Below are 11078 nucleotides of genomic sequence, written 5' to 3'. Positions count from 1 at the left end.
TTTTGTGTCGAAATGAATGCATTGTCGATTCATTCATGTCCGACCGTTTTTGTCACTCGTGAAAGCCAAGCCATTTTCCAGAGCCGCAGTGACACCTGTTATCTCATTGGTAGTTATAATAGACGGTGAGGTCTCTGCTTGAACTTTTGTCAAGTGGGGCATTCTGAGTGGGTCTAGCTTGCAGATCTCGGGAAAGGCATCAAAAGGGTCAAAATGCATCACTTGACCACGAAAGGGTTAATACAATGGCTACAGTGTATAGCGTAACAATTCATTGGTGAACGGATCCGGTTTGGAACAATTCTAAAAATTACGGGCATATTTTGTCTTTTCCCCTAAAAAATTATTAGAGTTTCTGTAGGCGTCACTCTTCAAAACAAAAGATTCAAAATATTAAAGACTTCATTCCGCAAAATACAGCACTCGTTTCAAAAATAATTTGGCAAAATAATCTGGTATTGATTTAATGTACCATAAGTATGGTACACTCGTGGTGCTCGCCTCTGCAGCAAAATCTATCAACGATGGAAGTGGTTGCTCTCAATGAGAGGCTACGCGCGGATTTCTCGCCGCTGTTGAAGCTGCTGCCGGCGCCCTACGTCGTGTCTGCTCTCAAGTCCCCCGTCTCCTCCGCCAAATCGCCGGCCCCCGCGTCCTCAGACGACCGCTACACGCAACACTGCCGCGTTATGCTGTGGCGCCTCAACTCGTACCAGTACGGCTCTTCCAGCGCGTTCCTGCTGGATCTGGAGCAGTTGGAGCGCGTCGCGGAGTCCCCAGAGACGAAGAATCAAGTGCAGAGTCTTTGGAACCGCTTGGCGGCGTCGGAGGGCGAAACTCAAGCTCAGGAGGGCGCGCACCTGGTCTCCAATAGTGTGGGGGCGACTGTGCCATTGCACTTGTGCAGCGGCGTCCCTGGGCTGCAGGAGGTCGCGTCCATCGGCTCAGAGGAAGAGGACGCAGAGAACCAGACGTCGTGGCTCTGTAATTTGTCGCTGAAGGACCAGGTCGTGACTATCGGCACCTTTAAGACCGAGGAGGAGGCGGTGCGGGGGTACGAGGAGCAGAGGACCAAGATGGCGGAGAACCCTGTCGGTTTTATCAAACTGAGGCAACTGGCAGCTAAAATGGAGCAAGAGCAGCGTAAAGATGACAGGAGAGTGCTGAGGGAGGCGCTGGCGCAGTGCCATCCAAGGCTGACGACCATGAAGGTGTCGGCGGTGGTACCTCCGGCGCCTGCTGTGAATAACGCGGCGCTGGTCTCGGCGGCGAGGGGAGTTGCACGGTCGGTAGCCAAGAGCCTCGCTGCTGCTTCATCACCAGCGGCGAGTCCTGCACCGTCGGAGACTGGAGCTTCGCCGCTGAGACCGTCAAGGGCGTCCAAGAAACAGAAGGTGGACAGCTCGAGCGGTGCAGCAGCGACGAAGAAGCATAAGGTGGAGTCGGCGAATAACTCCGCTGGTAGCGATTTATCGGCGGGAAATCGTTCCTACCTGAAGTTGCGGCGGCTCATTCAGAAGAAGTTGTGCCGGCACTTGAAGGGCAAGGAGGTGTGTGTCGTGGCGAACCCTGAAAAGCAGGAAGAGGGTCGATTGCGGGCGTCGGGGCGTTTGGAGGCTGGTAAGGTGTTTTCGTTCCGCCGCAAGAAGCAGATGACCTTCGCTGACTACGTTCGGGACGAGCTGGGGCGTGCCGAGTCAGCCTGCCCGCACATGTTTCTGGTGCGAACGAGAGAAAGCATCGATGATCATCTGAAGGTATGTGATGCCTTCTCGGATAAGGAGCGCGAGCTTGGACCGCGCAACCACGCACAATCTCAGCTACCGAAAAGCAAAAAGGCATCGCGCCGATCGCGCTAACGAGCTGAAGATTTCGTGGTATACATAGCCGTCTAATATGAACTTCTTTCTGTGCAACTTGTATTTTGCCACTACATTTTCCACACCAACTCGTGCTAACCAAGCTACGGTATGCAGCTTAGTCGCATCTCTCGTCTAGGAGAAGCGCTCACCAGTCACGGGGCACAGCTGAAGATTGCTGTTGGTACAGTTGTAATGCACGACCTTGCCGTTGGGGTAAACGGCAAACACAATGTCACCGATGCGCTTGTGACACACAGGGCACAGTGTGTTCGGGTCGATCTGGACGCTGTGGGTCAACCGCTCGACACGATCACACTGGACCTGCAGGTTGTAGACGTTCGATAGCGACTTGGTAATGCTCATCTCGCGCACATTGTGCGCACTGTGTGGCAATGCTTGTGCGAAGAACTCCCCCAGCTTAGACAAGGGCGTGCTCGGTGGCACCATCTCTAGCACGGCAGCACTATCGAGACTTTTCCCGTGGCGCGCGAGCAGTTGGAAGCCGAAGTCATTGAATGCCGCCTTCTTCGATTCATCGCGGGGCGAAAAGCAGATTTTCAGTAGCTCCATCAATGCATCATTGCGTTCCATGGTAACTGCGCCGGCTCCCGTCTTCTTGTTCGATCCTGCTGACGAACCAACCGACGGCGCACGCGCTCCATACTTGACCGAGTAGCTTTCCGCGCCGCGCATATCATTTAACTCGTAAACCAGTGAGGTCACGGCTTCCTCGTGCAGTGAGCCGCGGCCGCATAGAATCACAAACTCGTTGTAAAGTGGTTTGCCCTTGATCTTCTCCACGAGAGGTGCCACATCGTAGCGTGAAGAGCCAGCCTTAAGGAACTTCAATAACCGCTTGCGCGCGTCGCCCAACGCACCAGGCTCCTTACCCGGTTGAGATTTAGACGGCACTTCGCCACGGGCTACAAGTCGGAGAGTTTCATCGAGATATTCGAGCGCTAGGCGCGTGTGGTGTGGATCTACCACGATCGCCGCACCGCCGTCTGGGCCACGCGTTGGCTCATCATCATCGTCGTTGTCACCGGCTAAGAAATGACTGTAGCTGTCATTAACGCCGAGTTCTGTGGTACTCGAGTCAGTAAAAGCGGTAAATCCTCTGCTACTGCCTTCAAGAGCACCCCCGCTGCTGCCCAAACCGTTATCGCCTGCATCAGCACCCGCGGCACCGCTCATGAGTGCTGCTCCAGTGTCACCGGCCTTGACAAGGGTTTCGAGGTATCTTTGAACGATTGCTGGGTCACTCGAATGCTCTCGCAGGTGTGCGACAACATCATTAGATGGCAGCGGTGGTCGACGATCAGTGAAGATGCGCAGGGCCTGCTTGGCCGACGTCGCCTTGATAATCCAAATCGACTGCTTGAAAATAAACTCGCTCTCCGTCTCGGGCACGGTCACAAGTACATCAATGGCTGCCTCAATGGGGGATTTCGGCATACCGCTCGAGCCAGTACGCTGTTTGTATTCACCATGGTGCAGCAAAGCAAAAATCTCCAAAGCGTCGTCGTAGTTCTGGTGTGCACACAATAGCTGAGCTGCCTCGTAGTAGAGTTTATGCTTGACCAGAAGCGAACGGCACGATTCCACTTCCAGCGCACAGCCTCCAAGAGATCCCGGGGGGCCTTCCACATCAGGATTCGGGTCCTGGATCAGAACGAGCAACTCCTTGTAGCGCTTGAAGTGGACGTAAAGTCGGAAGAGTGCCGTATCAATAGCTTCAACACGGCGCGCGTCCTTCGCGGTAGCATTCGATGGTGAGCGTCCACGACCTGCAGATGACGCGGCACGCACGCGAGCGCGTGCTTTATCCCGCATATGCTTCTTGTACTGACCAAGGAACTTCAGAAGCGCTTTCTGCGCTGTATTAACAAGATCGGCAGCGTCGCTCTTGGCAATGTCGGGGTTTAATGGTGCCCGAGGGGACGAAAGAAGCTCCTGAACAACGGATGAAATGTCCGGAGCGGAGCTGTTGCCTCGCGGGAGCACTTCGGCCTTGAACACAGAGGGCTCGTATGCAAAGGAAGCGCACTGAAGTTCCGGGAAGAACGCAATAAACTCGCACGGCTCGATCGCAGCGCGGTACATGTACTCTGCGGCTTGTTCGAACTCCAGTCGACGTAGCAGCGCCACCGTCGCCTGTCGCTGGAAGCGTTTAATCTTGCTGCGTTGCTTGTCACTCGACAGCGACGAAATGGACTTGCGCACCAAGTTCTGCGCCTCGTCAATCTGTCCGCGGTCCAGCAGCTCTCCAACCTGCTGGTCCATGGGCATGGGTTCGATCTTCATGACACTGGACGTTCCGTTCGAGTCCCTTACGCCGACAATGACGACGTCCTCGCTGTCCCCGCTCTGCCTGGGCTCCATATCCCACTTCATGCCGTTGGCAAACATGCACACGGCCCTCGTGAGCGGGATGGTCTGCACGAGCGCTCCGTCGCTGGCTCGGTGGATCTCCACGCCGACCCTGGGCACCAGCGCCAGCAGGTAGGGCGACGAGAACTCGACCTGCTGCGGGCTGTGCGACCACGTGAGCGAGTTCTTGGGCAGCGTGTCCCCCGTGAAGCCCACGAAGACGCCGACGCGGTCCATGACGGCGACCAGGATCTCCTCCTTGGGCAGCAGCTTGACGACGGGGAAGACCGTGGGGTCCTGGATGCCGGGGGAGTTGATCTGCGTGGCGTCGCCCGACTTGTCGTTGAGCAGGAAGTAGTCCTTGCGGAAGCCCACGACCACCTTGTTGCGGTACCAGCTCATGGCCTCGGGCACGTCCTGCGTGCTGAACTCGCGCAGGAAGGCGTAGCGCTTGTCGCTGCTGTGGTACTGGTAGATGGCGATGGCCTTGCGCTTGAGCAGCGCCACGCCCAGGCGGAAGTGCGGCGGCCCGCGCTGGTTCACGCACACGAGGCGCACCTGGTTCAGGTTGGCCTTGGAGAAGTCGAAGTCCAGCGGCTTGAGGTCCGTGGCGCCGTGGGCCGACACCTCGCCGTTGGAGACCACGATGAGCATGCGGATGTGCGGCACGGCCAGCAGCTGCTCCACGCGCTGGCCGTGCGCGAACGTGTGCGAGGCCGTGGACGCGGTCGTGCCCTTGCGCGTGTCGTACATGACGAGGCGGCCGTCCTTGGAGCCCACCACCACACGCGACGAGTAGTGCGTCACGCACTCCACCTTGCCCTCGAAGTCCGTCACCACGGCGGTGGAGCGGAACGCCACGCGCTGCTCCGCGGACGAGGACGACGACGACGACATTGGCGCAGCGGGGCTCTCGGCTTGGGTGTCGGATTCTCGCAATGTGAGGGGGATTCACGGCACAATTGCACAAAATTTGGGGGGCGGGTGTTTTTTTGTGATATGGGTACGTGGTTTGTGACATGGCTGCAAGATACGTTTCAGGACTGCCTCGAGTTTGAACGCTGGCTCGAGAGGCACGACGGAGAGCTGCGCCGCTGGCGCTACAGTATGAGCCGCTGACTCCGACTACCGGACAAGTACTGGTGTACAGCCTGCCAACGCAGATGCACACGCGGGCACCTGAAAGAATTATCCGGAACAACCTGAAGCAAGTCCAGCTCTGTGGGAAGGACATCGAGCTGGCTAACACTCTCGAGATGGAAGTTTCAACGAGGCACGGGGTTGGAGGCCGAAACCAAGAACCGGGTCAATCGCTTAGCTCCGTAGGCCTCGAGCCAGGGGTACTGTCGAACCTTGTCGTAGTCGTGGGAGCAACTCGTCCAGAGGTTGCATCGGTGGACGCGGTCAGCTACGACAGTGCAGGTGGCCATCAGAGTGCGAATCGGGGAAACCGACAGAAGAATTGTTGTGCTTCGCCGGAATACGGAGTATGACAGCTCCAAGGACGGCGAGGATCGACGGCTGATCTCGACGATCGTACCGTTAGAGAAGAAGGAGAAGCTCCAGGTCAGCTTCCCTGTGGGTGGTGCAGCGGCGCCGAGACTCCTCGTCGGCCATGGGAATGACGAAACTTCAATTGATTTTAGCTGATTTGCGGGGGGCATAGCAGCTGCTATCCCGAGTCGTCGATAAATGGCGTCAACGCCCTCGCAACTCCCGCTGTCGATGATCCAAGCGCACCGATCTAAAATGCAAGGACAGTATCCCGTAGTAGTTTTGAGACGTATGAGAGCAAAGTTCACATGTAAGAGGAAAGGAAAGCAACAACGAAGCATGACTGCCTGGTTATTTTGGCAGTTACTGTTGTTTTACTCAAACCTCAGTGTGCTACTCAGATTCAAGTTTCGAGTTGCCCTCATGACGAAACTGGTCTGCAAGATCATCTCGGCTTAAAAGTACATTACTACATGAGCGCACGCATAGAGCTGTTTCGACTGGGGTCGCGTACGCAAGGGGGGAGGGGGTACATAATATATATTTTATCACTACTCAATAGATACCGAGAACTCGATTATCTCAATAGTAATTCCAGCGCTGGTCTCCAAGACCGTCCTCCGAAAGCATCTCGGAAGGTGAACCAGCGGTATGGGCTGTATCGGCTGTCTGCCCGCGCGCACGTTGCTCTTGTGCTGGTCCTTGCCTTCGGGCTTTTGCTGGCTCGTGGCCATGATGGGTTACTCGAGTAATCGGATCCTCCTGCCTCGACGGTGGACTAGGTAGGCATTTAGGACAAGTACAGACCTTGGTGTTGGGGGTGATGGTGGCAGAAGGCTTCGAGATGACGGGCTTCGCGGATCGGTGTTCGAGGCCTTGGTTGAGGCAAAAGAAGGCGTAGAGTGCAGCGTGTCGTGAGGCGACGACGTCCTGGGAGGAGAGCTCATTACTGGCGGCGAGTTCGTTCTAAAGGATAACTGGTGTCAAACGGAGGTCTAGTGCTTGGAGGTGATGTCGAGCTGGTTAGCTCTCAATGTGATCATATACAGAACTGGTCAGGTTTATGAACAGACCTTGACATTTCAGTAGGATGGGAAATGACTGGTAGAGGTGACACTTAGTGTCGGGCCGACGTGAATGCCTGGCGGCGGGGCATTCACTACGCAACAGGCAAAGGCAGACACAGGTGCTGGCAAGCTTCGACGTGAGGCATGCGTTAGCGAACCCAGGTGTCGACACCTTACGTGTGCAGTCGGCGATGGAAATTGGCGGTACTGCGGTGTCGGAGCCTGCTCATGACGTGCTACTGCTAAGACTACCGTCTGTAGTACAAGTACACCGCTCGTTTGCATCGTCACGTTCCATTGTTCTAAGTTTCGACTCGGGTATTATGGACTTCGTAGGCTACGCGCCCGCACATTGTTGCGCTTGGACATTAAGACGACGACTACGATGATTCGGACGATACGTGCTGAAACACGCTTGCCGCTAGCGGGCACGCTAATGCCGAGGGGGACATGAAGGTTGATACACAGGCTGATACGCAGGCTGTTAGAGATGTCGCGTGACCGGCAGGAGCTCCTCAACCTGTGACTTCGGATGCCAACGTTGCGATGACTCGTAACATCATCGACGTGTTGACTGTTGTCAACCCGGAGCACGTACAATTCGCAGGAAATGACACAGCATCTACGAAGGTGGCGTTCCACCGTTGCGAGCACGTTGCGCAGACCGAGGCGTTGGTGCTGCAGTACGAGAGCTGGCCGGACGGGGAGCAGCGTCGTGTAGTAGTAGCGGTGACCAGGAAGCTCTCGTACTGGCTCATGCTCACGCAGGAGCCAGCTCGGGTCCACGGCACACTAGTCCGAAGACAGCAGCACGTTCCGGCAGCCCAAGCACGTGCGCGGCCGCGAGTACTAGCTATCTACGTTCGAGTTGCCAGTGTTGGAGCTCAACGCTTTTGGCCGCGTCCCCCACAGTCGTGGCATCGCTGGCGGCCGTGCCCAGGATACTCACGTCGACGGTCTCGGAGCCAGCGCCGCTACAACAACAACAACAACAACTACTACTACTACTACAACTGCTGCTGCTGCTGCTGGTGGTGGTAGTGGTAGTGCTACTGCTGCTACTACTACTACTGCCGGAAGTGTCGTTTACGTTGGCGTGGGGGGCGGAGGAGGGTCGGTGGCGAAGGAGGAATTATACAGTAGCGTACCGCAACCATATACCTTTTTTGCCTGCCACCTATTCGCCGAGCATGACATGTTCAGACGCTACATGTGCATGCACTTTAATGCTCGCTAGCTATGCTCAAGGATGCCAATTGCCTTATGAAAAAAGCCTGTTCATAGATCTGATCAGTTCAGTATATGATCACAATGAGATTCTACCGTCGAGCTCGGCGGTGAAGTCGAACTCGGAGATGAAGTAAGTAAGTAAGTAACCTTCAGTAGTTCTTGGAGGTTGAGTGGTTTCAGTCATGCTCGGAGGCTCAGTCGTGACTTGGACACTGGACAGTGAACCCGAACGAATAATACCCATTAAAATGCATTCCAATTTTAATAATTAATTTGAACACACCCAATTCATTTTGGACCACAATCAAATTTTCTTGTTTTTTAAGTGTAGTTGCTGAGTTTACAGCCAACCGTTCTCAGCTCGGTGAGAGCCATTCGTTTGTTTTTCTCCTTCTTGTGGTAGCCTTGCATTTCCAGACTCCAACTTAGGCACTGCAGAAGACTACGCTGACTCTCTCTGCTGTCCGTCGGCTGTTCGACCAGGTCGTGAAGAAGTACCCGGCAATGAAGGCAAGACTGGCTGTAAACGCAGCTATCGTCAACTTAGAATATGGTCTCGTGAAGTTGCAGCGGGGAGAGGCGCTGACGGCTGCTGAAAAGGTGGCGTGCTCTCAATTTAGACTGCGTGGTGCAGACAAAGCGGGCGAGGCTGTGGAAGAACAAGGCGACTCGATTGTGAAAGAGGCATTCAAGTGGCGCAAGGTGGTGCAGCGTACGAGGATGTAGCTTACATCCCACCAACATCCAACGAGTGCGAACGCTTTTTCTCGTCCGTGAAACTCGTCTACACTGACCTGAGGAAGAGGATGGAGCCGGAAACGCTCGAAAAGGTAATGTGCTTGCTTTATAACAAGGAGCTGTGGGACGTCCAGGTAGTAGACGATGTGCGCCGCAATAATGCCAATTAATGCAATAATTCATTTTTTGTTGCCGCAGCTAGGGATTAATCCATGAATTGCATTATCGGGATCACTGGCACTGGAGGTGTAGGTGTAGTCGTGACCGGGGGGGGTCGTTGGAGGAGGAAACAGGCTCCCTCAACATTTTACGGATAGGGACCATGTCCATTGATGGTAATTTCCCTAGCTGGCTATACTACTACTAGCGCCATGTCGAGGTCTTCCTACTTGTGGCCAGTTCTACGCGTGTGCTTTCCTCAGAGTATTTAGGCGATTAACTCCCAGGTCGAGAACTAGCGCTTGAAACACAGCGATGTAGGATTCCAACCAGACCAAGTTTACCCGGTCACCAGCATCCGTCGATTGCAAAATGCAAAATGAGGGTGAAAATCGCTCGACACGTCAGGGTGACCCACCTCATATTTGGGTTCTGCGGATCGGCACTTTGCTTGAGTCAGGGCACTGCGGCTTCGTCTTCGTCCTTGCCGACCCGCAGACCAGACATTCGCTCAAAAGCTCTCTTCTCCACCTTCACACTATTGAGCGACCGGCTTGCAATATGGCTTAAAGTTGGGGCTGTCAGCAGCATTGCCTCTCACCCGGCGGATCAACGCGCGCGTGACGCAATGCATGATCGTTCACTTGGCGTCAATCAGATTCCTGTTCGAGGCGATGAAGCTCAGGAGGTTCGACTCGCCCTACTGCGTACACCGTTCACTCTAATTAGTCGTATAAAGTCACAGAAAACAGGTTTCATGGTATTCCTAAATGCTTAAAATAACACTAGAATCAGTCGATCTGATTTTCCAATGTTGATCCCAATGTCCAACAGCCTGTACCACTTCAAGATAATGACCATTATCCACGCTTTGTGAACGGCATTCTGCGCTTTTACCACTGTCGAGAGACTGCAAACCCACTTGAACATGTCGATGTCCCCCTTCCCTGGTGCCATGTCTAATAATGGTGTACGATTCTCCAAAACTACTCGGCGAGGGGTGATACTTTCCAGGACTGTAGAGTTTGAAGATAAGTATAAAAAAATGGGTGTTTACGAAACAACTTTATATCGCGGTTAAGTACGAAAGTGTCAATCAAAGTGTACCACCCACTGTACCACCCACATTATATCACAAGTTCTGTAGGTTACTGGGCTTAACCCGAAGCCCAACTCCCTTCTCATTACACGCCCCCGGTGCATGAGTATACACGAGTTGCCGCGTCCACACCTAGGTCAACGGTTCAACGCCGACTGCCAACAAGTGCGAGGCTTACGACGACCAGACGGCTGACGGCCGACCCGTCAACGACACGGCGGGCCTCGGGAATAGGGACGGCGGGGAGGGAGCTACATAGACACCTGGGCCCCGGCAAGCCACAGGCGGCTCCCACCGGATATGCAAATCGGGCGAGGTGACGCCCCGTCACGGCTGATGGTGCTCGGAGGCGTCGTCCTCTCACGGCCAAGGTGCGTTCTGGAGTGCACCTCGTGCCCCCGTGGTCTCTCTCCACGGTCCCGGCTACCCTACTTGGTACGTCGCCCTCATGTGCACTGTCCGCCACTTTCGCCTACCTTCGTTGTTACTCCAGGCGTTGGCCGACTACCCTCGAGTCGCAGAACCACACGCGGGAACCTGTGCTTCGGCGCAACTTCGTGTATTCCTTTAGTCTTGACTCACCACTAGCCAGTGATAAATCGCAACTGAGGGTCGAACGGCCAGACCGCCGCTCGCACTGCTCCCCGTCGAACATGTTCTCCGATCTTACCGCTATTGGCTCGCCCCGACCACCGACCGCTCGCTGTCGTACAACTTCGTCCCCGACTCCACGCTGTGCACCACCCCGGTCACCGCGTCAAGTCGATCTCAACACACGTTCCGTCCAGCCGCTCCTGCACACGTCCGGCAACCCAGTGACAGGGCTCCCTACTACATAAGTATAAAAAAATGGGTGTTTACGAAACAACTTTATATCGCGGTTAAGTACGAAAGTGTCAATCAAAGTGTACCACCCACTGTACCACCCACATTATATCACAAGTTCGTGTAGTTCATGTAGTTCGTCCAGTTCACGGCGTTCGTGCAGTTCATGGAGTTCGCGGCGTTCGAGGAGTTTGAATATTTCGCCCAAAGCACACTAACGCTGTCGTCGAATGC

General features: G+C 54.9%; 3 protein-coding genes across 3 annotated transcripts; 2 read left to right on the top strand and 1 right to left on the bottom strand.

Annotated features, from left to right (window-relative positions):
• Nucleotides 1-524: 524 nt before the first annotated feature.
• IUM83_09576 (Kinesin light chain) lies at nt 525-1981 on the top strand (the record flags this gene model as incomplete). The annotated part of the gene is made up of 2 exons (XM_067934024.1): nt 525-1757; nt 1964-1981. 2 exons carry the CDS (start codon nt 525-527, stop codon nt 1979-1981), a joined length of 1251 nt encoding a protein of 416 aa, XP_067796968.1.
• Nucleotides 1982-1994: 13 nt separating this feature from the next.
• Nucleotides 1995-5129, bottom strand: IUM83_09575 (vacuolar protein sorting 39; the record flags this gene model as incomplete). The annotated part of the gene is made up of 1 exon (XM_067934023.1): nt 1995-5129. One exon carries the CDS (start codon nt 5127-5129, stop codon nt 1995-1997), a length of 3135 nt encoding a protein of 1044 aa, XP_067796965.1.
• A 1855-nt stretch (nt 5130-6984) lies between these two features.
• IUM83_09574 (uncharacterized protein) lies at nt 6985-8702 on the top strand (the record flags this gene model as incomplete). Its single annotated transcript, XM_067934022.1, has 6 exons — nt 6985-7046; nt 7130-7194; nt 7302-7625; nt 8355-8387; nt 8507-8533; nt 8644-8702. 6 exons carry the CDS (start codon nt 6985-6987, stop codon nt 8700-8702), a joined length of 570 nt encoding a protein of 189 aa, XP_067796966.1.
• Between the last annotated feature and the right edge of the window lie 2376 nt (nt 8703-11078).

This window comes from Phytophthora cinnamomi, assembly GCF_018691715.1.
Source record: "Phytophthora cinnamomi strain GKB4 chromosome Unknown Contig15, whole genome shotgun sequence".
NCBI classification, from domain to species: Eukaryota; Oomycota; class Peronosporomycetes; order Peronosporales; family Peronosporaceae; genus Phytophthora; species Phytophthora cinnamomi.
The sequence above is the reverse complement of the archived record's forward strand: the minus strand, read 5'-3'. Positions and strand labels throughout refer to the sequence as shown.